We start from the raw sequence: 27,918 nt of genomic DNA on the forward strand, positions 1-27,918 counted from the left end.
AGGAACCCCCGTGCCCGAATGAAATGGTGCAGGTCCTGACAGTGCTCCGGGCGCTCCAGCACCATCAAGATGTCGTTGGGGAGCTCAACCCACTCCAGCAGTTGGACCACGCTGGAGAAGCCACTGGACACCTTGTCCAGCAGCACAATCTCCAGGGGTGCGCTGGTGCCGTCGGGCTGCGGGAGGAGCACGATGCTGTCAGTGGGCCTGATGCCGTGCCAGGGGTCAGGAAGCCCTCAGCCAGCCCGGGATGCTCTGCACCCTGCTCTGGCCCCATGCCCGCTCTCCCTCGAGGGAGGGCCTCGGCTCATCCCTGCCCAGCACAGCACCTCGCTCACTCACCAGCTCACCCCAGTGATGGACGCAGTACCGTGGCACCCTCTTGATGGCCACCTGCAAGCCAAGTGCAGAACAGGGCTCAGCTCGCTGTCCACCCTGCCCAGTGCCATCCTCTGCCCGCCTCCTCCGCCCTGCTCCTCCTCCTCCACCCCCTCCTCCTCCGCCCGCCGCCGGCCCCGCCACTCACCGGGGCGCCGTCCGAGAGCCGCGTTGCTGCGAAGACGCTGCCGAATCCGCCCCGGCCCAGCAGCGAGCCCAGCCGGTACCGCTCCTTCAGGCGCTGCTGCGCCTTCCCTGCGGGCGGGACGCGGCTGTCAGCGCTCGGCCCGGGGCCAGCAACGGCCCCCGAGCGCCCCTCACCCGCCCCGGCCCGGCCATCCCCCGGCGTTCGCTCTTTGCAACGCGACCCGGGAGCCGCGGGGCCGGGGGCCGCGCTGCCGAGCGGCGGAGCTCGGGCCGGGCAAGCCGCAGAGGAGGCGGCGGGAGCGGCGGGGTCGCGTGTGTCCTCCGCGGGCCCCGGGAGGAGCCGGGGCCGGGGCCGGGGCCGGGGTCGGGGTCGGGCCAGGCGGAGCCAAAAGCCGGCGATGCCACCCCAGCCCCAGGCACTGAACCCCGCCCAGCAGCGCCAGCGCCAGCACGGCCAGAGCCGGGCTGAGGCCAGGAGGCGGTGGGACGGCCGGGAGCGGGCACGGGGCAGCCCCGCCCGGGGTCGGGGGCGGGCCGGGGGCATGGCCCGGCCGGGCACGGGGAGAGGGAGGCGGGGACAGGAGGGGAGACCGGGAAAGGGAGAGCGGGAGACGTGCGGGACAGCGGGGAGGGAGAGGGAGAGGGAGAGGGAGAGGAGAACGGAATCTAAAGTTTTTTCTCTTGCTGCTGCTGCTGCCGCTGCTGCTGCTGCCGCTGCTGCAACTGAAGCTCCGGGGCCGTTTGTCCCCGTGTCCGTTTGTCCGTTGCCCGCTCGCTCCCGCCTCGAGCCCCACGTTCCCCGAGGGCAGCCCCTGAGCCTGTCCAAACACGGGAACTTTGCCGAGTTCAGCCAAGAGCCAGAGTCTGGACTCCTGCACAGTGGCTCAGGAATCCCCTCGGTCGCTGCTGTGCATTGTCCCTGCTGAGGGTCGAACACTCTCAGAGCGTGTTCCCTGATTGCAGAATTTCTACCTGACACAAACACTGCACTTACCTCTCCAACATTGCTTTCCAAGAAAAACACGGGAAGCCAAACTGTGTGCAGGTCATGGTATCTTAAAATGTCTAAAACTTGCCAACTCGTGGATCTTAGAGGTGAGATCTGTTTGGAATTAATGGGATGGACAACTAGTGCAAGATGGAAAAGGGGAGCATAAAAATAAATCGAGAAAAATGTCTTGAATTGTTTCAATTTTCATTTAATTTCTTAAAAGCTCTTTCAGTTTTTCCAGAATCTTCTCCTCAGTCCTGTTTGCTTTTTCCAAGAACCTTTCCTGGTGAACGAGGTGCAGCTTCTGTCACAAGGTGTGCCACCAACTGCAGCTTTCCACACTGTGTGTGCAGCACAACACTTGCAGCAAAGCAGGACAAATATTTGAAGAATTTGACAGCTTGTTCTTTTCTTTTCCTTGTGGGCTGGGCAGTTGTGCCATTGGTAAGGTTTTCATTGTTACTGTTCTACCCTAAGAAAACATGACAGGCTACCAAGAACTCTTAGGGAATGCAAGCCTGACTGAATGCAAAGAAAGAATCTGCAGAGCCTGCAGCCAGAAGTGGAGAGCTGTGTGATAATCATTCCAACACCCCCAAGGACATCTTGAAAATGATCTAGAAGATGAAAATGGGCTGACAGGGAGTTTGTTTCTGTCTTCAGTCCAGATACTTCTACATCTGAAAACAATTCCACAGTCTCCATCTAAATCAAGAGTACAATCAGTTCATTAAAAGCACCAGAATAAACTGTACCTCTCAGGAGATGACTGAAAGAATCTGAAAAGGGAAAATGCAGGAGAAATGCATTTCTCAGCACTGCAGTATTTGCCTACCTGAAACCCTCCTCCATTTCCTCCCCATGCCTGGATCTGGCAGTGTCAGTTCTGTATTCAGTGGTGCCTCCAGCCCTGAATCCCCTCATCTACAGCCTGAGGAACCAGGAGCTCAAGGCTGCAGTGAGGAGACTGATGACTGGACATCTTAGGAAGCATTAAACTGATTGCCAGTTTCGGCAAATCACTTGTAATAAAAGTCATCTTTTATAGCTCTTTTGCTTTGGTTCTTTGATTTCCCTGTCGTTTTCCTTTTTAAATATTCTTCCTAAAGCTAGACGATTGTTTCTGCCATCTCTGACTTTGTTTCTCTCCACCTTCCCTGTGGCCACAGATTGTGACAATGAGGGGCTGCAGTCTCAAAGGTTTTAAAGGAACTAAAGGATCACCCAGCAAAGTTTTCTTCAGAGATGCCCTTTTGTTGCCTTCTCTGGAGCTGCAGCAGCAATGTCTGTGTGCAGAGCTGGGGCAGATCAGTGCTGGCCCAGCAGCTGTGCCCAGCAGCAGCAGCAGCACTTGGTGTTGCCAGTGCTGCTGCCGTGGCCCTGCCCCGCTGCCCTGGTGGCCCTGGTGTTGCTGCAGGGTCTGAGTGCTCTCGGGGCCGGGCACAGTCCTGGGGGTGGCAGTGCCGGGGCTGCAGCAGGGACAGGCCATGGGCACTGCTGGGGCAGCGCTGACGCCTCAGGCCAGGCCCTGGGGGCTCCAGGCTCCTTGCCCAGGCTCTCTCAAGAACACGGCCAGGCCAATGCTCAGCACAGAAAAGCCCCAGGGTGAGCAGCCCCAGGCTGGCCGTGGGCAGGCTGGGGGCAAACAGCATGGCTGGGGCTCTGCAAGGGCCCTGGGGGAGACGGGAAGGAGCACCAGAGCAGGGGCTGATCCATCCCCAGTGTGCTGCACAGCCCAGGGCAGCGTCCCAGAGCGTCCTGATGGAGCTGCCAACAACATCCCCCCTCTGCAGCCCTGGCCTCTCCCCCAGCTCACACAGGTGCCGCATCCTTGCAGGCACAGCCACAGCAGCACTGGCTCAGGAGCCCCTGTTTGCATTGCACAGAGCAGGCGGGAGCTCCCCCATGCTGTTGCTTGTGGGGACATGAACCTGAGGGAGCACAAATGCCATCAGCCCCTGGGGCCAGCAAGGGCTGGGGGACACCAGGGAAACCACTCAGCTTTGTCCTGGCCTCTGCAATCAGCCAGAAAGTTTGTTCCCATCAGCTGGGAGTTTCCTCTGCCACTGCAGACACTGTTACTCAGAGCCAGGGCTGCCTGACAGCCACCCTGAAACTGCCCCAAGCATTTCCTTTGCTTCACCTTTGCTTTCTTTACTCTTCCTGTTACAAATTTCTTCCTCTTGCCCAGCCCTGTTCCCTCCCCTGCAAACAGCCCATCCCTGTTTGCCCTTTCCTCTCTGGCCCCACTCCCCATTCCAGTTCCTGACTTGGCACCATGGGAATGTCCCTTGGGGAGCAGGATCATCCTCCAAGTGCTGCAGGAATTGTCTGCATGCTCCTGCAGTGCCTGGTGCTGGTCCCTTGCCAGAGGCAGCCCAGGCCAGGGGGGCACATCTGGGCTGCTGTGTCTGCCTGTGGGGCTCCCTGTTCTGGGCAATGAGGAGGAGCTGCAGAGGCTCTGCAGGACTGACAGGATGGGCTTTGGGGCTGGCAGGAGAAGCTGAGGGAACTGGGCTGCTGGAGCTTCTGAAGAGGAGTCCCAGGGCTCATCCTGCAAATGTTCCAAGGGTGGTTTCAGAGAATCCCAGAATCAGCAAGGTTGGAAAAGACCTTGGGTATCATCAAGTCCAACCTGTTCCCTGACACTGCCTTGTCTCCCTGAGCCTCCTCTTCTCCAGTATAAACAGCCCCAGCCACTCCTCTCAGGACTTGTGCTTCAGACCCCTCCCAAGCCTTGTTGTCCTTCTCTGGACACACTCCAGCCCCTCCATGTCCTTCCTAAATTTTGGGTCCAGAACTGGACACAGCACTCAAGGTGTGGCCTCACCAGAACCAGGCACAGGGGAAGAATCACTGCCCTGTTCCTGCTGGCCACACCATTCCTGATCCAGGCCAGGAGCCATTGGCCTTCTTGCCCACCTGGGCACACTGCTGCCTCATGTCCAGCCTGCTGTCCATCAGTCCCTGCAGGTCCCTTTCTGTCTGGCTGCTGTCCAGCCACTCTGTCCCCAGCCTGTAGTGCTGCAGGGGTTGTTGTGGCCAAAGTGCAGGACCCGGCACTTGGACTTGTTCAACCTCACCTTGTTGGATTTGTTTTTAATAACTGCTCTGTCTCTCTCTGCAGAGGAGCAGTCTACACAAACGCCATGTTAGCAATTTCCTCAGACCAGATGTGATGGGGAATAAAAGCTGTTAGCACCAGGAGCTGGTGGGTGGCTGACTGAAGCTGTTTGCTTCCTGCCAGCCAGGAAAGAGTTTGGGAGGCTCCTGCAATGGGTTAGTCATCATTCCCAGAAGTTTTTGGAGACCCTGGCTCTTCTACCACACCTTTCCCAGCCCCGTGGTGCTGGCTGGGGCCACCCAGAGGTGCCACCAGCCTTGGTGGGCGAGGTGCAAGAGGCTGCCTGGCTCCCAGCAGGAGCTGTGCTGTCAGATGTGTTAATTAAGGGAGCTCTGGTAGATACTGGTGACAGTGGAGCCAGGATATGGTGCCAGTCCTGCTGCAATTCATACATATCTGTGAGAATTTTGAGTGCAGAGGGAATGCTGCTTTAAATACCCTCATTTCCTCTCCCACTCCCTTCTGGTCTGGCTTCAAGCAGCCATGCTCCAGAGAGAAATTAAAATCTGCTTCCATTCCAGGATACTTTTATTCTCCAGCATTTTCTCCTGCTTTTCTCCAGAGGTGGAAGTGAGTGTGAACCTCCCTTTGGAAGAGGGAGGTTTCTGGAAGGGGACTTTCCCCTTCTCCAGTGCTGCTGATCACCTTGGTGTCATGTGAGGGGCTCAGGGCAGTGGCCTGTGCCTTCCCTTGTGTCAGTGCTGCCACAAGTGGGAAAAAACTGTTCTATGGCTCTGAATCTACCAGAAATGCTGCTGCCTCATCCTCCTTAACTCTGGAAGCAGGAAAAGCTAATCTGCTGCATCAATCTATGGGTCGATTGGTCCTCTGGACTTGGGGCTTTTCTGCTTCTCTCTGTCAGAGTTCTTCCATCAGCCCACATGAGTGACAGATTTTGTGTAATTTGCCTGTAGGACCTGTGAGGAAAAAGCCCTGGATGTGACAGGACCTGGTGCTGCAGTACTCTGGGGCACAGCTAATTGCTTCCTTTTGGAGTTCTCTTGACCACGGATTTGTTAACAGGGTTCTGTTTCCTGCTGGTTGCCTTGATCAGATGTGCCCAGAGCGTGTGCAAGGAGGTTCCCCAGCACAGCTGAAGACTAAGACATAAGGAGGAATCCTAGTTTGAAAGGATGAGAGCAAAACCAAAATAAAAGGATGTTTTAGCCCAAAGTTAGCGTGAGTCAGCAGGTAGGAATCAGCTCTTCTCTGGATTACTGTCCTTCCTGTGCCTGCAGTGCTGTGATCCATCAGCAGTCCTGGAATGCAGGAATATACATTATTGAGCTGCTATTAAGCTGGTTGTAACACAGCTGCTAAGAGCCCTCAGTACGTGCCACATCCAAGTGAGATGAGTATTCACTTGGACTTTTTTAATGCCATCTGAACTTCCACTTGTGAAAAGTCACCCTTCTGTCATTGGTTGAGCTGCTTGGAAAAGCGGAGTCTCTACAAACAGCAGCACTGCAACAAGGCTATAATGCATCCTTGGAAAAACAGCCTGGAGCCCTCCATAGATCTCACTGGGGAGCAGGCTCTGTGCAATATATTCCAATATCTCTAAGCAACAGCTTAATGTGTTGCCTTGTCTGCTTAAATAGCAGAGCTCCTCTGGCCTAAAAGCCTCAGCACCAGAGGGTTATGGAGTGCAAATTGCTGCTGAATGAATTTACTGCTTTCTTCACTCTCGTTTCCCCTCCCTTTTGTGTTATGACAGTGAAATGACTCATCTTCACCTTAATATCATGTTTTAGAGAAATGGTCTAATATTTTGTGTATGTTCATTGTAAAAAAGCCCAAACCAACAAAACAGATGAAATCTGTTTTCTGGAACAACGTTTTCCTTTGCAATTACACAGAGCTGGCACCTTTCTGCACGCTCTTTTGGCCAGCAGACATTGTGGAGTACCAAGTTTACAACACCATCAACTATTGTAAGGAAAAGAGGGAAAAGCAGAAGGCCTGATTTGAGCTTAGTGAAACTTGCTTCTGGCTTTGAACTGCAATAATTTATTACAGCTCTGTTTTACAATTAAAACCAGCCTGACCTACTTAAATAGGACATCATAATTATTGTGGCCATGTATGTGCTCATGAAAATTCAGTGCTAAGAGCATGAGCTGTGCTGGTTATGTCAGTGTGATGGAGAAAAATGTAAGTTGCATAACTCAGGTGAATTGAGTAGGAAATGGTGTGCTCTAAAACTCATAATTTAAAATGCAAAAGATAAAAGGAAAAGGGAAGGGATTACTGCAAGATGAGGTTTATGGCTGCTGCTCTCTGCTCATCAGCACCCCATGCTCATGGCCATAGTGGGGAAGCTTGAGCAAGTGAGGGAGGGACTGGATTCAGTGTGGGTCCCAGAAACAGCCCCAAGAGCAGTGACAGTCAGGAAATCCTGGCTCTTCTCTCTTTAAAATCTAATTTGAGCCCCAAAGCAAAGCCCCAAATTTAATTCCCTGCGGAGTGAAGCTGTGAGGTCTTTGACTGGGGCTTTCACAGCATGCTGGGTAAATAAAGCTCCCATCAGAAATCATATTGGTGGAAACTATAGATAACCACACCAAAAAGAAGTTTTGCATGCTTGTGGAGGAGATGCAGAAAAAGCCAAGACATAAAGGTACACCTCTGTGTTTTCCACAGGGAATAATTTCTGAAGTGTAGAACTCACCAGGCCATGCAGGGTCTCCTGCCAAGGGGAATGATTTCAGACAAGTGCTGACTGCATGGGAGAAGGTGTTTTGTGTTGGAGGGCTGCATTATCACTGAAGTTTTTCACTTCTAATACTTGGTAATATCAGTGCCATTTTGTCAGTAAGGAACACAGTGCCTGAGACATCTCCATCTCCACCTGCTGCACAACTCCACTTGAAGGCAGATGGAAATTATTTCCTTGTAAATAACCTGTTTTCACCAAACTCTGCAAACTCTTAATGAGGCTCTTTGCCATGAATTTGATTTTCTATTTATTTTCTCATTTTTTCTTTTTTTTAATAACAAGAATTACTTTCTCCTTGCAAATGTTAAGTAAATTTTTCCCCACCTGGGATGTCAGAAGGTGCACATGCTGTACAGAAACACTCCCCAACTGCATCAATAACCTTTTTGTACTGCTGAGTGAGTCCTAGAAAACTGCAGAACAGTTTTGTGTCTCTGCAGGTTACTTGGCAATCAATTCTCCATCTCTGATATATGCTAATTTACAGTAAAGATGTGATGAACTCCTTCCTCTGCAATCAGAAGTTGGCAGTGCCCATTCTTCTGCAGATTTATGGGTTCAGCAGAATACTATCATAGGAACAGAGGTGTTCTGCAGCATTCCTGCTTGATTTGCTCCTCATTTTTTGGGGCAGGCAGCAGCCTTCTACAGCCCTAAAAAGGACAGGGAATTTTCTGGACTGGAAAGAAAAGCATCCGTGAGAGAGGCAGAATGTGATGCTGTTAGCCACGGCTGGTGTTGCCACCTCTGTTGTCAAATTTCCCTCCCTTGCTGCCTTGGGGCATCTGAGTAATGGGTGGTTTGTAGTGATGTTCTCCTTATTGAAATCAGTCAAGAGTTTGTGGACTGATTTCCAGCATGAAAACAAACCCTGTTTTGCTGGTTGTATGAGGGAAAAAATTATTTCAGGCAGAGGCAAGAAAGAGGTGAGAGAGCAGTGAATTGTTTTCCTGTGGCTGCAGGGAGGGAGAACAGTTGTGGTGTGGAGATGCGTTGTTAATGTAAAAGCAACAAAAGCAGCCCAAACAGTGAACGAGCATCACTTGAGCTGCACCTCTGCCAATTAGGGATGGATCCCTCCTGCTCCTTCCCCTGCCTGAGGCGCCTGTGTGGGACTGGTTGTCCCTGTCATTTACCTTTCAATTGCACAACAAACAACAAGCTTCTTGGAAAACAGTTGGCTTTTCAGACTCTCCCGGGCATTCAAGTGAGTCCAGAAGATGTGGGGATGAGCTGATAAGTGGCTTTGGATGGTCTTGGCTGTTGGGTGTTGCTATGTTTCCTGATGCTCCAAAGCAATCCCTGGCAGGCTGCTTTTGTGAAAGGCAGAACAGCTCAAGAGAAAAATGTGCTTGAAATTACCTGTTCTGGGGAAATGCAATCACTGCGAATTTTCTGCTAGGAGCTGCTTGTGAACAAAGATGGAGCCTGAATGAGGGATGTGCCCTTGTGGGGGTGCCTTACACTGACACAAAGCTCTCTGTGCCTCTCCAGAGGGTTGTCACCCTACAGAAAGTTGTCACTTCAGGAATCTCCTGGCAGGGCAGGGAGGGTGATTTAACATCACAGCTGCGTGCCTGGGAAAAACGTCGAGGCAAATTCTTCTTTTCTGGCCAGGAAAGCCAGGGTGTGTGCCTGCTGTGTTCCACGAGGAGGAAATCAATTGCTGAGGGATTTCTGCTGGGAGATTTGTGCTTTATGAAATTCATGCCAGGGGCAGAGGACTGGGGAGCTGCCAACCATAGCACTGTCTTCCTCCCCTCTGCTGCTTTAATTGTTTGTAATGATTTAATAAATAGCACTGTTCTTCCCTGCAGCAAACATAGGCATGTGGCATTTTATTATCTTTATTAAGGCCCCTGTTTGGAATTTCTTTGCTGTATTTCCTTCTTTGCAGAATTGGTCCAAAACTTGGAGGAGTTGGTGTGAGAACAGGACTTTGTGCTGTCAACATTCTGAGTATTGAGCCAGTGCTAAATCCGTGCAACTATATGGGAATGAAATAAATGACATGATTTAAACAAGGAAATGTGCCTGGCTTTGGCATTTCATCTGCACAAATGCACACTAGGAGAGGAAGAGCAAATCAGGTACAAGCTCCCCATACTTACAGAAGAATGAATGGAAGTAACTTCCTGTTTAGGCTGGAAATTAGGAGAACATTTGTACCCATCAGAAGGGTGTCGAACTGGAGCAGCTGCCTAGTGGCAACAGACAAGTGGAGAAGTGAAACCCCAAATTAAAGGCTTTGAGTGTCAAGGTTTTTGGATGTTGGGGTCTTCAGAAGTAGATCTTGAGTCCCATGGGCCATGCAGGCGGCTTCCCAGGGGAGCATCTCTGTCCTGTGCCAGGGACCTGCTGGCCTGGTCCCACAGAGTGATTTGGGGGGTACCTGATGGCCCAGCAGAGTTTTGGGAAATGCCTCAATGTTTACTGGATTTGAATGGCATTTGGGTCAAACTGAGTTTCTCCTCTGAGGGATGGAGTCTTGAGCTCTCACAGGTTTTGCTTGAACACTTCTTTAATCTGTCCCCCACCCCAAAACCCCCAGCAGATCCCTGCTCCTCCCTCTCTGTGTCTCCCACAGCTGTGATCCTCAGAGCTTTTCCCTTACACAAAAAAACTGGAAATTGGCTGGGTTTTATTCCCTCTTGGTGACAAAATTGTCTCCTATTGTGCAGCTCAGGGGAAAGGAACCTCTTCCTCCCTTCAGTTTTCTGCAACAAAGTGTTTTGTTCCTCTTTGTGAAGAACTAGGAAGAAACACTTCTTTTTAAGCTGAGGGAGCCCAATTCAATTCCCTTATCATTTTGAGCAAAATGGCCAAGTTATTTATGTTGAAAGTCACTCCAAAATTTTGAAGAGACCTTTTTAGAAAATATTTCTCTTGGTGACTGATTATGAGTGGGTATGGGAAGAAACTCTTTGCCTTGAACCTCTCAAAGCAGTAATTTCTTCCCAAAGAGTAGATGTAATTTCATTTGCTGGGTGAAAAAAAATAAGTAGTAGTGGAGCAAATGGGCTTCAAGCTGATCTCCATTTGCTGTCAATGACTGAATTAAATGCACAGGGTTCCTATCAGCTCTGCCAGACAAAACATTGCTTTTGGGTTATTGGAGGTTTTGTTGGAAGTCTTTGTAGCATGAACAGTTTGTGCACTTATCTCTGCTGGCTTCAGCCATTCCTGCTGTCCATCATATCTTGCTATTATAAGACAGCTCTTTTCATTATGTTGTCTTTTAATTCCGATATCTGAGCCTTTTTCTACTTCTAGTCCCAGTTTTCAGGAGGACAAACATTTTCTTATCTGTGAGTGTATTCAGTGGTGGCCACACAAGTGAAGGCAAGGAACTGGCAGGTGATAATTTATGGAACTCTATAGTGGGCAAAACTCAGCATTCAATTTCCATCTCCCTAGAAATCTCTATTTCTTTTCTTGTCTCTTGTGCTCTTTGTAGCTGGTCTGAGTTTAGTGCTTGGAAATGCAATTCTATGGATCCCAATTCTTTTGAGAGAGAATAATCTTGTACACAAAGCCAAATAAATTGAACTGTTCAATATTAGAGCAGTTTGACATCCAGGCTTGGGGACCTGGCAGTGGTTAGTGCCTGGCCAGCCTCAGAACACAGAGTTCATCTGATTTAGCCGAAATTTCATTAATTGGAGACAAAGTAAAATTGCCTCTTATTTGCTCAGCACTAAAAATCCATCTGAAGCTGATTGCCAAGACTTGCTGCTGAGTGATGGGATTAACCCCTGCAATGGCACCATGAAATGAGAGACTGGGAGAGGAATATTAAACAATGACATTTCCAACCATGTGCAGACCCTGGAGTTCTGTTCTTGGCTTGGTGCTGTCAAAGGGGCTGTTTTGATGGTTTTAGAGACATAACCTGGGCAGTGAAATGCACCTCAGGCACCAACTGCATCTCTGGTGTCTGCAAGTGCCTTTATCTCCCTTCATGCTCCTCAGAACCAAAATCCTGCAAGGACCAAGTGAATCTGAGACTTTGGAAAGGCCCAATAGTGACAGATTTTGGGGAGATTTGAGTCAGGAGATGGAAGCAGCAGCAGCAGGTGCTGTAATCTTCATCCTTGCGCTCTCCTGCATGCTGGTGCAGTGTGAAGGAGGCAGGGATTCCATAAAGCACCTTCTGTAGCTCCTGAGGGAAAACCAGTGGCAAGTTCTTTAATTTCTTAGAGTTTCAGGCATGTGTTGTGTGGCTGTGCTGCCCCCCAGGGCCAGGCTCTGCCTCTCTCTGCTCCAGCTGGTGCTTCCAAACTGCCCTCTGTGATTTTTATTTGCAAACCACCTCTCTGACCAGCTTCCACTTTGCTTTAAAAATTCAGCACCACGTTTGTGGCTGAACAGGTCCCAGAGCTGGGGAGGAGGATTTGAGATGCAATTGAGATGACAGAGTTGTTACAGCGGGGAAAATGTCACATCCCTCCTGTGCCTGGAGCTGCTAATCTTGTTCTGAACACTGAAAACCTCTTCAGCTGCTCTCATTATACCTCAATTTGATTACTGCTTTGATTTCACACCTCTTTCATGCAGGCTATTCCTCTCTCCTTAGCTGGAATTGTCAGGCCTGAGGAGAGAAATTTTGTTGAGCCTTGGGACAGTTCCCAACATCTATCCCTGCTCCTAAAGCTGCTTTGAATTATCTTCTTGGGAACCTGAGCATGAGATAAACTGTCAGGACTTTAGTGAGAGGAAAAGTAAGGCACAGAGGCCAAAGTGTAAATGCAGAGTCTGGGGACTCTGTTGTGGGGATCTGGGCCCTGCAAACTCATGTTGTTCTCTATGAATGGCTGATTCCTTCTGTATCTCCTCCTGAAATTCTGAGCACCAGGGCTGGTGCTGGAACTGCAGCCACACAAACTCCCCATGGAGCTGTGTGGGACCCAGTGGGAATCATTGATTTGCTGCTTTTGATGAAAAGTTGTGACATGAACCTCAGTGTCAGGGAGGTGACAGGTTAATGCTGCTGCTGTCAGACAGTGCCCACACACCGTGTCTGGAGACAGCTCTGGAGAAGATGAAGAAAAACCAGGATTAAATCCCATGTGCTACTGAGCTCTATCAGAAACTGCTTGGAGTGAAGTCTGTGAAGTGACTGGGGAGAGCTGGATGAAAGGGACAGCTCTGAGAAGTGTGTGGTACATCAGGGATGTCCTAATACTGATCTTTGCACAGAGATGAAAAAGCATCAGTTTGCATGGCCTGAATGTCTGGGTCTGGAAATTTTGCATTGCACAAGATGTGCTGAGCTCATCTGGCTCTGAAATATCATCTCTGCACCTTAGCCAGGAACAGCATCAGATTTCTGAACAGATTCATCAAAATCAGTCATAAGCCAGAAGCAAACCTTGACAATACACATCTGTGGCAGGTGAGGAGACCAAAAGCTTCCATTCTTGTTCTTGCAGAATGAATTCAGCAATAAAATAATCCTCTCTCTTGGCATTAAAATACTTTAGTTTCAGCTCTGCCCCAGACTATCAGTGTCAAGTATTTCTCAGGGTGCTTGGGGGTAGGTTCTCCCCCTGGAGCTCTCTGCAGGTTGGTGCTAATTCAAGATGTTCCCTCAGGTTCAGATGTTTTGCTGCCTGAGCAGAGTGTGCAGAACAGGGATTACAAGAACTGACATTTGCTGTGGTAGAAAGTGCAAGGGACACATTTGTGCCAATGAAGGTCACACCTTGAACTAGGAGGATCAATTCTTGTTGTGCTCAGAGGAGTCTGGGGAGAGAGGGGGTTTCCAAAGGAAATCTTGGTCCATGTAGGGCTGAGGCTCCCTCCAGGCTGGCTCCAGCCCCTCAGGGTGCCCAGGAGCAGGGCTTGCCCACAGCCCAGTGCTCTCTCCTTAGCCCTGGGGCTGCCCAGGGAAGAGCCATGGCTGAGGCTCTGCAGGAGCACCAGGCTCAGCCCTGCTCCAACATGGGATCCATGGGCCAGGGCACACTGGGCTTTGCCCCTACAGCTCCCAAGTGTGTCCAGAGAAACTGCAAGGAGAGGCTCACCTCTGTCAGTGGGAGCCCTCTGTGCACAGGGACCCCCACTCCTGGGGAGGCTGTGCCAGGGACATCCAGCCCTGGGAACCTGGAGCAAGTGGAAACTACAACTTTGCAAAATGCTGCCTGTGCCTGAAGCAAATGCAAGGAGAACTGGGGTGTGAAAAGTAAAATTTTTTTATTACAGAAGAACAGCAGGAAAAATGCAGAATACATTTACATTGTAAGAATATTTGTAACAACAACAATCGATAGAACATATATACATAAAAACCTACCTAACAAAACCTACCTAACAACACTATGTATTTACAGATGTCAAAAATAGCCCTACAATCTACATTCTAAAGAACAATAACAAACTGTAGAACATATATACAAAAGGGTGGTGTCTCTGTCTGTGCTGTCCATCGCACCTGGAAGAAAAGCAAATGGCACGGTCATTCCAGTCAGGCACAGAGGGCTCTTGCATGTGCCCCCAGGCTGGCACATGCTGGCCCAGCAGCAGGACTCTGCTACCAGAACTGAGCCTGGCTGGGTCTGGCATGGAGCTTGTGTGGAGCAAAGCAGGCACAGGACAGGCTGTGGATGTCCACCAGAATCCAGTGCCCTGGGTACAATGTCCCTAAGCAGGGAGCACCCAGCCCAGCCCCAGCCTGGCAGCAGGAGACCCACTCTGCCTGTCCTGCTGCTGGCATTGCTCTTCATGCCAAGATCATGGCCTCTTCCTCACCTTCTTAATCAATGTCCATGTCCTCAATGGACTCTTCCATATCCAATTCCATCTCTTCTTCCTCATCCACATCCACATCCATCTCTTCCTCTCCAGGGTCTTCTCCGTCTATTTCCATGTCCTCCTCCATATCAATCTTTGTATCCACCTCCATCTCCTCCTCTCTGTCTGGGACAGCCTGCAGAGGCAGCAAAACCTCAGAGTGGGGTCCCTGTCCCACTCCATGCCCACAGAGCTCCAGCCCACCCGGGCAGGTGTGGGGTGTCCACCTCCATGGAATGGCACCGTACCTTCCCCAGAACAAAGGGGAGCATCCTGCAGGGCTGGATGATGAAATCCAGGCACTCAGGAGCTGTCAGGAGTGATCAGGCTATCAGGGGGATAAGAAGAGTGAAAGGCGAGGGCAGGAGCAAGGTGCAGAGCGTGTCAACACAGCGGCCAAGGGTTGTGTTGTGCCCTTTGCTGGGCGCTGGACGTTCCAGCCGGAGCGTGGGCTGTGACATCACAGTTCCCAGGATCCATCTGAAGTGGACAGTGGAGACCGTGGAATGATGGAGTCCCTGAACGGTTGGGCTTGCAAGGGAGCCTGAAGAACAACATCTTGTTCCCAGCTGAGCAATCTTCCCCCAGAGCGTGCTGCTCAGGGACCTGTTGCCAAGGATGGGGCATGCACAGCCTCTGTGCACAGCCTGGGCCAGTGCCCCACCACCCCCAGTGGAAAAGAGCAGCTTCCCTAGATGCAGCTTCAATCAACCTGCTGCAGTTGAAAGCCATCCCCACTTGTCCTGTCACCACAGGCCCTGCTGAACACTCTGTCCCCTTCTTTCCTGTGGGACCCTTCCAGTCCTGCAGAGCCACAGTGAGGCCACCCAGTGTCTCCTCTCTCCAGGCTGAGCATCCCCAGCCCCACTTGCCCAGTAGTCAGTCACATGAGGGCCAGTCAAGGCTGCAGGGTAGCAAATAGCATCAGGAACTGAGAGATGCAAGCTTTAGACCCAGGTTTGCCTCTAAATGTACAAAATTAATAACAGTGGAGGGGAAGATGGAAGATGGTGGGACACTGGTTCTGTTCTAACTGGTGATTTATTTTTCTTTTTTTCTGTCATGCTGCCCCAGGTTTTTCTGTTTGAAAGGAAGCTTGGCACAATGTCCATTGTCTTCTCCATTTGTGAAACTCTAAGTGGAGTCTGGGCAGGCTGATATGCAGAGCAAAACCTGAAAATACACTAGTGATCCTGAGCCTGTGGGATGCAGCTAAACCCAGCCAAAAGCAATTTCTGGAAAGCTGATCCTGGTTTACATTATCTTGAGTTTGGCTTTGCCAACTTCACCAGTCATTTATGAAAAACCAAAAAAAAACTCAAACCAAATCAGACAAAAACCCAATCAATAAATCTAACAAACAAACAAACAAACTCATGCAGCAAACCAATCAAACAAATAGATAAAAAACGCCAAATAAAACCAAAGGAAATGAAGCGTTAGTATTAGTTGTTAGAGGATAGTTGTTAGAGGATAGCACAGCAGGCAAATGGCTGCTTCCCACAGGATCACCATCAAAAGCCACATAGAACAGCTGCTCCAAAATATACCCAACAGGAGAAAAAGAAAAAGCGATCCATGGCAACTTTGGGGGCAGCTCCACATTCAGGTGAAGGATGAGCACGCAGTGGTACAGATCCAGCATTGCCCACCCTCCAGGCTGCTGTTTGCTCCTGTTGAAAGACCCTTGCAGGACTGTGGCCCCTCTCAGTGCAGCGTCAGTCACTGCCAGAGCTCTCAGCTGAGCCACTGGCATTTCCAGAGTGACATCCAGGCACAATCCTGCTGCCTGCTGAGCACCTGTGGAAGATCTTGAGCATCTTCATGCCTACCAGCACAAAACAGCTGAGGATTTTTCTGAACTGCTTTTCAGGGGGGGTTTCCATATCCCCGTGAGTTCTGTTCATCCCTCAACATGTATGACTTGATGTACAATGATGCATTTGGGTTCCTTCCTTCCTCCTGTGTGCCAGTGAGAAACCATCCATGGGAATGGAGGATGTTGTGTGCAGGGCAATGTATTCCTGGCTTGCCATTTTGCTTCACTGTCACTCAGCTGAACATGGTCCTTATCTAAGAAGGACTTAGAACTTGCAACAAGTGATAAATTAACCTGCTCCACTCTCCTTAGCATGGGTGTGATGAGTGTTAAGGAAAGCAGCGAGCGCTTGCCAGGATGGGAGCTTGTTCTTTGCCAGGGAGGAGGGAGAAAATCTTGCTTGGAGTAAATAAAGGAACTCTGCATCCCCAGGAACAGAAGCAATTAAACATGTGAGTGCTGCATGGGATGATTTGCACAAGGATTGTCTACTATGCAGCAATGTTCCCAATAAACCATGCTTCTCCTGACCTTCATTTTTCTGGGTTTCCACCACATGATAGAAGAGACTCTCAATGAAAAAAAGCAAAACAACTTGTGTGGAGACGTTTTTTCCTTTCTTCAGGCTTCCTCTTTCTTTTGTTCCCTCCAGAGCTCTCACTTCATTTCTGTTGTTTGGAGCACGTGCTTCCCTCTTTCCTGATGCCCTGGGCTTCTTTTGGCTCTGGGTGTCCTGGACAGTCTTAATTGTGGATTTTTTCCCCTTCATCTACTTCTGACCTCCAGCCCTGGGAACCTGGAGCAAGTGGAAACTACAACTTTGCAAAATGCTGCCTGTGCCTGGAGCAAATGCAAGGAGAACTGGGGCGTGAAAAATAAAATTTGTTTATTACAGAAGAACAGCAGAAAAAATACAGAAGATATTTACATTGCAAGAATATTTGTAACAACAATAATCGATAGAACATATATACATAAGAACCTATCTAACAAAAAATATATGAAACGTATTTACAGAAGACCAAAAGCCCTAAAACCTATATCCTAAAGTCAACATCAGAGTGTAAAACGTATGTACAAAAAGGTGGCATCTCTCTCCATGATGTCCATCGCACCTGGAAGAAAAGCAAATGCCACGGTCACTCCAGTCAGGCACAGAGGGCTCTTGCATGTGCCCCCTGGCTGGCACATGCTGGCCCAGCAGCAGGACTCTGCTACCAGGACTGAGCCTGGATGGGTCTGGGACGGAGCTTGTGTGGAGCAAAGCAGGCACAGAACAGGCTGTGGATGGCCACCAGAATCCAGTGCCCTGGGTACAATGTCCCTGAGCAGGCAGCACCCAGCCCAGCCCCAGCCTGGCAGCAGGAGACCCACTCTGCCTGTCCTGCTGCTGGCATTGCTCTTCATGCCAAGATCATGGCCTCTTCCTCACCTTTTTAATCAATGTCCATGTCCTCAATGGACTCTTCCATATACAATTCCATCTCCTCTTCCACAACCACCTCCACCTCCATCTCCTCCTCTCCAGTATCTGCTCCCTCCGTCTCCATGTCCTCCTCTCTATCAATCTCTATATCCACCTCCATCTCCTCTTCTCCCTCTGGGACAGCCTGCAGAGGCAGCAAAAGCTCAGAGTGGGCTGCCTGTCCCACTCCATGCCCACAGAGCTCCAGCCCACCCGGGCAGGTGGGGGTGTCCACCTCCATGGAATGGCACCATACCTTCATCAGGACAAATGGGAGCATCCTGCAGGGCTGGATGATGAAATCCAGGCACTAAGGATCTTTAAGGACTGAGGAAAGGTGACAAGCAGAGTGGGCAGGAGCAGGGTGAAGAGCGTGCAAACACAACGGCCAAGGATTGTGTTGTGCCCTTTGCTGGGCGCTGGACGTTCCAGCTGGAGCGTGGGCTGTGACATCACAGTTCCCAGGCTCCATCTGAAGTGGACAGTGGAGACCATGGAATGATGGAGTCCCTGAACGGTTTGGCTTGGAAGGGGCCTGAAGAACAACATCTTGTTCCAAGCTGAGCAGTCTTCCCTCAGAGCGTGCTGCTCAGAGCCCTGTTGCCAAGGATGGGGCATGCACAGCCTCTGTGCACAGCCTGGGCCAGTGCCCCACCACCCCCAGTGGAAAAGAGCAGCTTCCTTAGATGCAGCTTCAATCAACCTGCTGCAGTTGAAAGCCATCCCCCCTTGTCCTGTCAGCACAGGCCCTGCTGAACACTCTGTCCCCTTCTTTCCTGCGGGACCCTTCCAGTCCTGCACAGCCACAGTGAGGCCTCCCAGTGTCTCCTCTGTCCAGGCTGAGCATCCCCAGCCCCACTTGCCCAGCACTCAGTCACATCATGGCCAGTCAAGGCTGCAGGGTAGCAAATAGCATCAGGAACTGAGAGATGCAAGCTTTAGACCCAGGTTTGCCTCTAAATGTACAAAACTAATAACAGTGGAGAGGAAGATGGTGGGACACTGGTTCTGTTCTAACTGGTGATTTATTTTTCTTCTTTTCTGTCATGCTGCCCCAGGTTTTTCTGTTTGGAAGGAAGCTTGGCACAATGTCCATTGTCTTCTCCATTTGTGAAATACCAAGCGGAGTCTGGGCAGGCTGATATGCAGAGCAAAACCTGAAAATATACTAGTGATCCTGAGCCTGGGGAATGCAGCTAAACCCAGCCAAAAGCAATTTCTGGAAAGCTGATCCTGGTTTACATTGTCTTGAGTTTGGCTTTGCCAACTTCACCAGTCATTTATGAAAAACCAAAAAAAACTCAAACCAAATCAGACAAAAACCCAGTCAATCAAACAAACAAAGCCACGCAGCAAATCAATCAAACAAATAGATAAAAAATGCCAAATAAAACCATGGGAAATGAGGAGTTAGTATTAGTTGCGAGGATAGCACAGCAGGCAAATGGCTGCTTCCCACAGGATCACCATCAAAAGCCACATAGAACAGCTGCTCCAAAATATACCCAAGAGGAGAAAAAGAAAAAGTGATCCATGGCAACTTTGGGGGCAGCTCCACATTCAGGTGAAGGATGAGCACGCAGTGGTACAGATCCAGCATTGCCCACCCTCCAGGCTGCTGTTTGCTCCTGATGAAAGCCCCTTGCAGGACTGTGGCCCCTCTCAGTGCAGTGTCAGTTATTCCCAGAGCTCTCAGCTGAGCCACTGGCATTTCCAGAGTGGCATCCAATGGGATACCATTTTAGGTTTGTCTCCTAATGCCACAGGGGTTCTAAACAGTATATGGCATCCCATTTTTGTTCTGTTGATATTGACTGCTTGGTTTTATTTTGTCAGCAGTTCTATTCATTATGAATTGGAATATGATGAAGATACTAAGGAAGTTAGAACCTATAATTAGTGCACATAGCTTAACTGATGTGGCAGCTCATTTAATGCTTGCTAGGAAAGAACTAGAAAGATTTAATGAACAAAATTGGTAAAAAAAGAAATGGGGGATTTGTAATAAGTAGTAATACATTTGTTCATTAATTAAATCAATAGCTAAATAACTATACAATATAAAAGAATAGTTAAATAGCCAAAAAAACTTCTTGTGCAGATACATATGGTTGCTGGTTTACTATAGTGCTTTGGGAATTCCATTGTAAAGTTATGCCTTGTGAAAGAAAGTAATGAGAAGCAGCTGTAATAACAATCCTTAAACTCACTAGAATTGCTTAGCTTGCAGAAAGTGTATAGTACTAGTAAGAATTGCTTAGCTTGCAGAAAAGTGTATAGTGTTCTGTATAGATATGCCTTATAAGGCATAAGTTCACTCAGCGTTTACAAAGAGGAAGACTAAGGGGGACTAAGCCTTCATCCCACGACCACCAGAAGGCAGAAAAAGACCCCATAGCAACTGAATGAGCAAGCGCAGAAGACAGATCACGTCATCCCTAAACCCGGAGAAGAAGGCAATAAAAGACTCAGGGGATAGGAATTTTGTGAGCCAAAGTGGAGCGGAGACTCCGGGCCGCCCAGCGCTGTCCTTGCTTATTCTTGCTTGCAAAAATAATAAAGATAATTATTTGATTCTTAAATTCAGTGGACTTGTTTATCACACTGCCCAGACCCTAAACTGCCCCAAATGTGCCCCAGAAATGTCTCCAGGGACCCCAAAGTGGCCCCTTTTACCCTGTCCATGAAAATAATAAAAAAATATGTCAAAAGATCTAAAAATAGCACTAATTAGCATTAAGAAGGACAAATAAATGGCCAGTAGTGGTCAGTGATTTAATGAAAGGAATTGTTTTATTTAAAACCAATGACAAATAATTTTTGATTGCTAAAAATGTATTCAATTTTTCACATAAATATCAAAGGTAATAGAAATATACAGTAATACTAATATAAATTTAAAAACTATAATTATAATTTTATAAATTAATCAATCTTATTTATTTTAAAAATGAATAATTTTTATGTTTTGGGATGTCAGTCCCAGGTGGGCGATGTCAGACATGGTGAGGCTGGGGTGAGGAGCAGCTTGTCCAAACAGGGTCAGCGTGCAAGGGGCTTGTTCCTCTCCATGCCCAGATCTCCTAGTGAGACATTCAGCATCAAGATCACCTGGGGAATCGTTCTTTCACCTCTTTTCTGAACTGAAAAATAAAACCCCACACACGTGATTAAAACCAAACATCATGCCGTCGATGCACTGTGAAATCTCCCCCCTTAACAGAACTCCAGACTGACTCCAAGCTGCTTCACAAGCCCTGGAGACTTGGAGGACAATTGAAGGGAGACAAAGAGCTCCTGAGGGCTTTCTGTGTTTCAATCAGCCCCATGGTGGATTTGGGGCTGGGTCCAGGAGCCTCAGGCACTGAGAGAAGGATGAAGAAGCTGCTCAAGGAGTCAGCAGCAAAACTCCAAGTGCCTTGGAGCATGGCTGGGCCCCAGTGAGGGCAGAGAGTGCCAAAGGCTCCCCAGAGACTGCTGAGAGCAGATCCTTGAGGCCAGGAGTGCAGGGAGCCCAAGGCTCTGGGCAGGGAACTGCAATGCTGAGCAAGGCCTGGGCTGGCTGGGGGAAGCAGAAAGACCAAGCCCTGAGCCCAGCCTGGGCCAGCAGGGCCTGTCCCTCACGGGTGGCTCGGGGCTCTCTGTGGGGCAGGGGGATGTGAGGGGCAGCAAGGACAAATGCCATCAACCTGCAGCCCCTGCCAGCCTGGCCAGGGAGGCCGAGGGAGAGCCAAAGTGCAGCCCCTGCCAGGAAAGTTCCTGCTGTGGGGCCTCCAGAGGCGCTGCCCGAGCCCAGGGCACAAAGGCCTGGGTGCCTGTGGCCCTGCCAGCCCTGCCCAGCCCTCGGCCATCTGTCCTGCAGGCTGTGCCCCCTGTGCGTGCTGCTCCTGTGCCCTGGCCGGCTGCACTCGCCCCTCTCGCTGTGCCCCAGCATTTCTCAGCCAGCGTTTCTGTGCCCTCCCTGGGCTCCCTGCACCCAGCGTTGCCGGCTCCTGGCACACAGAGCCGGCCATGGCCCAGCCTCACGCTGCCACACCTCGAGCACCACAATTCCACCCTGGCAGGGACTTTGCTTTCTCCTCAGCTGCAGGCTGAACCTTCCAAGCTGCACTTTGGGGAGGTTTCCTGCAATTCCCACTCCCAAGGAAAGCTCTGTCTCCTGCTGTTCATGAACAGAGAAGGGCTGGTGGGAGAAGTGCTGGTCAGAGGCTCTTTAGGGCACAGTCACAATGAAATTATTGACTTTTTAAATATTCTGTAAAAGAAGGAGGGGCATCAATAAATCTTCTACACTGGACTTTTGAGGGCAGACTTTGGCCTGTTGAGGATGCAGATTTGGGGAGTACCAAATCAGGTATTGATTTTTTTAAAAAAACAACCCTTAAAAACAACTAGTTCCAGGAAGGATGGAAACACTTCAAAAAAGAAATCTTGAAGGGGCCAGAGAAGGCTGCCCCCTTTGTGCAGAAAGATGACCCAGAGGGGGAAATGACTGGCCTGGCTGGGCATGGAGCTTTTCAAGGAAAAGGGGGATTAAAAAGGGATTAAAAAGGATATTTTTAGGGATTAAAAAGAGGGTGCAGCACCTTTGGACATAGAGGCAGGTAAATCAAGAAATGTTTAAGGATGTTGTTAGGTCATGCAGAAAGAAAATTAGAGAGGTAAAAGCTCAGTTAGGACTTAACTTGGATACTTCTGTGAAGGTTAATTATTATGTTTTTATAGGTACATTAATGTCAAAAGGAGGGGTAAGGACAACCTGCATTTCTTACTGTGAGGGATATGATTACCAAAGATGAAGAATGGGCTGAGGTACTTCACCCCTTCTTTGCCTCAGTTTTCAACAATAAGACAGGCCATCCTCAGGACAAGTGTTCTCCTGAGCTGGTAGATGGGCACAGGGAGCAGAACAGCCCCTGGAATCCAGGAGGAAGCAGCTGGAGACCTGCTGAGCCACTCAGGTGCTCACAGGTGTCTCTGGGATCAGAGGGGATCCATCCTAGAGGGATGATGGAGCTGGTGGATGATCTCCCCAAGCTGCTCTCCATCATTTACCATCCGTCCTGGATCAGCAGGGAGGTCCCAGAGGACTGGAGGTGCCAGTGTGAGCCCATCCCCAAGAAGGGCTGGAAGGAGGATCTGGGGAACTCCAGGCCTGTCAGCCTGACCTTGGTGCCTGGCAAGGTTATGGAACAGATCACCTTGAGTGCCATCACAGGGCACCCACAGGATGGCTGAGGCATCAGAGCCAGCCAGTGTGGATTTCAGTATCTGCACTGATGATCTGTGTGAGGGGATTGAGTGCACCATCAGCAAATTTGCAGATGACACCAAGCTGGGTGTGAGTGTGGATCTGCTGGAGGGTAGGAGGGCTCTGCAGAGGGCGCTGGACAGGCTGGATCCAGGGCCCAAATCCAGCAAGGTGAGGATGAACAAGTCCCAGTGCCGGGTCCTGCACTTTGGCCACAACAACCCCTGCAGTGCTACAGGCTGGGGACAGAGTGGCTGGAGAGCAGCCAGGCAGAAAGGGACCTGCAGGGACAGATGGACAGCAGGCTGGACATGAGGCAGCAGTGTGCCCAGGTGGCCAAGATGGCCAATGGCTCCTAGCCAGGATCAGGAATGGTGTGGCCAGCAGGAGCAAGGCAGTGATTCTTCTCCAGTGCTCAGCACTGGTGAGGCCACACCTTGAGTGTGTCCAGTTCTGGGTCCCCAATTTAGGAAGGACATGGAGGGGCTGGAGCGTGTCCAGAGAAGGCCAAAAAGGCCAAAAAGGGGTCTGGAGGAGAAGTTTGGTTGAAAGCACATGAGGGAGCGGTGGTTAACTGGACGATGCTCTGGGTAGACAAGGTAGTGTTAGGGTGCAGTTTGGACTTGGTGATCTCAAATGTTTGTCACAATAATGCGGAGTGGTTTCCCTGGTGTCCCCCAGCCCTTGCTGGCCCCAGGGGCTGATGGCATTTGTGCTCCCTCAGGTTCATGTCCCCACAAGCAGCAGCATGGGGGTGCTCCTGCCTGCTCTGTGCAATGCAAACAGGGGCTCCTGAGCCAGTGCTGCCGTGGCTGTGCCTGCAAGGATGGGGCACCTGTGTGAGCTGGGGGAGAGGCCAGGGCTGCAGAGGGGGGATGTTGTTGGCAGCTCCATGAGGATGCTCTGGGACGCTGCCCTGGGCTGTGCAGCGCACTGGGGATGGATCAGCCCCTGCTCTGCTGCTCCTTCCCGTCTCCCCCAGGGCCCTTGCAGAGCCCCAGCCATGCTGTTTCCCCCAGCCTGCCCACGGCCAGCCTGGGGCTGCTCACCCTGGGGCTTTTCTGTGCTGAGCATTGGCCTGGCCTTGTTCTTGAGAGAGCCTGGGCAAGGAGCCTGCAGCCCCCAGGGCCTGGCCTGAGGCGTCAGCGCTGCCCCAGCAGTGCCCATGGCCTGTCCCTGCTGCAGCCCCGGCACTGCCACCCCCAGGACTGTGCCCGGCCCCGAGAGCACTCAGGCCCTGCAGCAACACCAGGGCCACCAGGGCAGCGGGGCAGGGCCACGGCAGCAGCACTGGCAGCACCAAGTGCTGCTGCTGCTGCTGGGCACAGCTGCTGTGCCAGCACTGCTCTGCCCCCAGCTCTGCACACAGACATTGCTGCTGTTGCTCCAGAGATGGCAAGAATAGTGGGATCTCTGCAGAAAACTCTGCTGGGAGATCCTTTAGGTCTTCTAAAGTCACTGGGAACACTGCTCCTCATTGTCACAGTCTGTGGCCACAGGGAAGGTGGAGAGAAACAAAGTCAGAAATGGCAGAAACAATCATCTAGCTTTAGGGAGAATATTAAAAAAGCCAAACTACAGGGAAATCAAAGAACCAAACCAAAAGAGCTATAAAAGATGATTTTATTACAAGTGATTTGCAGAAATTGGCAATCAGTTCAATGCTTCCTACTATGTCCAGTCATCAGTCTCCACACTGCAGCCTTGAGCTCCTGGTTCCTCAGGCTGTAGATGAGGGGATTCAGGGCTGGAGGCACCACCGAATACAGAACTGACACCAACAGATCCAGGGATGGGGAGGAAATGGGGGAGTGTTTCAGGCAGGCAAATACTGCAGTGCTGAGAAATGCATTTCTCCTGCATTTTTCCTTTTCAGATTCTTTCAGTCATCTCCTGAGAGGTGCAGATTGTTCTGGGGCTTTTCATGAACTGATTGTACTCTTGATGTAGATGGAGACTGTAGGTTTGATTTCAGATGTAGAAGAATCTGAAGTGAGCACAGAAACAAACTCCCTGTCAGCCCATTTTCATCTTCTAGATCACTTTCAAGATGTCCTTGGGGGTGTTGGAATGATGATCACACAGCTCTCCACTTCTGGCTGCAGGCTCTGGAGATTCTTTCTTTGCATTCAGTCAGGCTTGCATTCCCCAGGAGTTCTTGGTAGCCTGTCATGTTTTCTTAGGGTAGAACAGTAACAATGAAAACCTTACCAATGGCACAACTGTCCAGCCCACAAGGAAAAGAAAAGAACAAGCTGCAAAATTCTTCAAATATTTGTCCTGCTTTGCTGCAAGAGTTGTGCTGCACACACAGTGTGGAAAGCTGCAGTTGGTGGCACACCTGGTGACAGAAGCTGCACCTCATTCTTCAGGAAAGGTTCTTGGAAAAAGCAAACAGGACTGAGGAGAAGATTATGGAAAAACTAAAAGAGCTTTTAAGATATTAAATGACAATTGAAACAATTCAAGACGTTTGTCTCGATTTATTTTTATGCTCCCCTTTTCCATCTTGCACTAGTTGTCCATCCCATTAATTCCAAACAGATCTCACCGCTAAGATCCATGAGTTGGCACGTTTTAGACATTTTAAGATACCATGACCTGCACACACTTTGGCTTCCCCTGTTTTTCTTGGAAATCAGTGCTGGAGAGGTAAGTGCAGTGCTTGGGTCAGGTACAAATTCTGCATTCAGGGAACACGCTCTGAGAGTGTTTGACCCTCAGCAGGGACAATGCACAGCAGGGACCGAGGGGATTCCTGAGCCACTGTGCAGGAGTCCAGACTCTGGCTCTTGGCTGAACTCGGCAAAGTTCCCATGTTTGGTCCGGCTCAGGGGCTGCCCTCGGGGAACGTGGGGCTCGAGGCGGGGGGAGCGGGTAACGGGCAAACGTACACGGGGACAAACGGCCCCGGAGCTTCAGTTGCAGCAGCAGCGGCAGCAGCAGCGGCAGCAGCAGCAGCGAGACAGCGAGAGAAGAAACTTTAGATTCTCTTCTCCTCTCCCTCTCCCGCGGCCCCGTACCTCTCCCGCGGCCCCGTACCTCTCCCGCTCTCCCTTTCCCGGTCTCCCCTCCTCTCCCCGCCTCCCTCTCCCCGTGCCCGGCCGGGCCATGCCCCCGGCCCGCCCCCGGCCCCGGGCGGGGCTGCCCCGTGCCCGCCCCCGGCCGTCCCACCGAGGTCTGGTCCCAGCCCGGCTCTGGCCGTGCTGGCGGTGGCGCTGCTGGGCGGGGTTCAGTGCCTGGGGCTGGGGCGGCATCGCCGGCTTTTGGCTCCGCCTGGGCCGTGCCCGGCCCCGGCCCCGGCCCCGGCCCCGACGCAGGGTCCAGTCCCGACCCCGACCCCGATCCCGACCCCGACCCCGACCCCGAGCCCGGCCCCGGCCCCGGCTCCTCCCGGGGCCCGCGGAGGACACACGCGGCCCCGCCGCTCCCGCCGCCTCCGCTGCGGCTTGCCCGGCCCGAGCTCCGCCGCTCGGCAGCGCGGCCCCCGGCCCCGCGGCTCCCGGGTCGCGTTCCAAAGAGCGAACGCCGGGGGATGGCCGGGCCGGGGCGGGTGAGGGGCGCTCGGGGGCCGTTGCTGGCCCCGGGCCGAGCGCTGACAGCCGCGTCCCGCCCGCAGGGAAGGCGCAGGAGGCCCTGCAGGAGCGGTACTGGCTGGGCTCGCTGCTGGGACGTGGAGGATTCGGCAGTGTCTGGTCGGGGACGCGGCTCTCGGACGGCGCCCTGGTGAGCGGCGGGGCCGGCGGCGGGCGGAGGAGGAGGGGGCGCAGGAGGAGGAGGATGGGGCTGGGCAGGGCGGGCGTTGAGCTGAGCCCGCTGCTCCCCTTGGCTTGCAGGTGGCCATCAAAAGGGTGCCACGGAACCGCATCTGGCGTTGGAGCGAGCTGGTGAGTGAGCCAGGACAGTGGGAGAAGCTGGGCCGTGCCGGGCGGGGATGAGCCGAGCCCCGGCAGGGTGGGAGCCGCCAGGACATCTCGAGGGGGAGCGGGCCTGGGGCCAGCGCAGGGCGCAGAGCATCCCGGGCTGGCTGAGGGGTTGCCCAGGCCCGGCACGGCATCAGCCCCACTGACGGCATCGTGCTCCTCCTGCAGCCCGACGGCACCAGCGCACCCCTGGAGGTTGTGCTGCTGGACAAGGTGTCCAGTGGCTTCTCCGGTGTGGTCCAACTGCTGGAATGGCTTGAGCTCCCCAGCGACATTGTGATGGTGCTGGAGCGGCCAGAGCAGTCTCAGGACCTCCTGCATTTCATTCAAGCACGGGGGTTCCTGCGTGAGGAGGTGGCACGGCAGCTGTTCCGCCAGGTGCTGGAGGCCGTGCGGCACTGCACCAGCTGCGGGGTCCTGCACCGCGACATCAAACCAGAGAACATCCTGGTTGACCTGGCCACCGGGCAGGCCAAATTGATTGACTTTGGCTGTGGCACCTACCTGCAAGAGACAGCCTACACTCACTTTGCAGGTGAGCCTACACAGGACTGTGCTCCTGCTCCTGGCATCTCACGGCCCAAGATCTCACAGCCCAAGCTGGGTGTGGCAGCGGGAATTCTCCATTTTGCTGCCACTCAGGGGACTGAATCTGCAGCTGAGTTGCTTTAGAGCAGGGCTGGGTGGGGAGCCATCTTCCAGCCCTGCTGGCAGCCTTTGCCCACCACTGTGCCCAGGATTGGGGCTGGGCTGGGGCAGCCAGCCTGACAAAAACAGCCGTGGGTGGGGGTAGCAGAGAGGGAGGTCGGAACCTGTGTCCCAGCCGGTTTGTGTGCAGGAAAGAGGAAGGGCTTGGACTGCTCCACTTGCCCTGTTTGTCTTGCCTTTATAATATGTTTGGGGCAGTGCGGGCAGGGAGAATGAGGGCATGGTTTTTCCCCAGCACGCAGTGGGTATTTCCTTTGCATGTCATGGTCAGGCCTAGCCAGGGCTTCCACTGTCCCCTTCCCACACCAGTGGCTTCTTTTGCAATCCCAAGTTTGTACACCAGTCCCAGATGCTGGTGAGAGGACAGTGGTCACCCTGTGTGCCACTGATGCAGCCCCCGCTTGCCCAGGGATGCTGGGGCCAGGCTCTGGGAGCAGCAGCATCCCCCTGCTGAACTCCATCTGTATTCCACAGGAACACCATCATACAGCCCCCCGGAATGGACCCGCTTTGGCTGGTACCATGGCGAGCCAGCTACCATCTGGTCCCTGGGCATCCTGCTGCACGAGATGGTCTGCGGGAAGATGCCTTTCAGGAGGGG

The 27,918-nt window shown here is 51.8% G+C and overlaps 1 protein-coding gene and 1 pseudogene across 1 annotated transcript; one reads left to right on the plus strand and one right to left on the minus strand.

The window, feature by feature from the left end:
- The window catches only part of LOC135306046 (zinc finger protein 420-like), a 124,888-nt pseudogene that overhangs the window by 36,767 nt on the left and 60,203 nt on the right, over positions 1–27,918 (minus strand).
- Positions 25,503–27,904, plus strand: LOC135305932 (serine/threonine-protein kinase pim-1-like; the record flags this gene model as incomplete). The annotated part of the gene is made up of 5 exons (XM_064429509.1): positions 25,503–25,563; positions 26,306–26,412; positions 26,523–26,573; positions 26,778–27,144; positions 27,792–27,904. Coding segments are annotated over exons 1-5 (699 nt in total), but the record flags the coding sequence as incomplete, so codon positions are not given.

The sequence above is a fragment of the Passer domesticus genome, chromosome 8 (genome assembly GCF_036417665.1).
Source record: "Passer domesticus isolate bPasDom1 chromosome 8, bPasDom1.hap1, whole genome shotgun sequence".
Lineage (NCBI taxonomy): Eukaryota > Metazoa > Chordata > Aves > Passeriformes > Passeridae > Passer > Passer domesticus.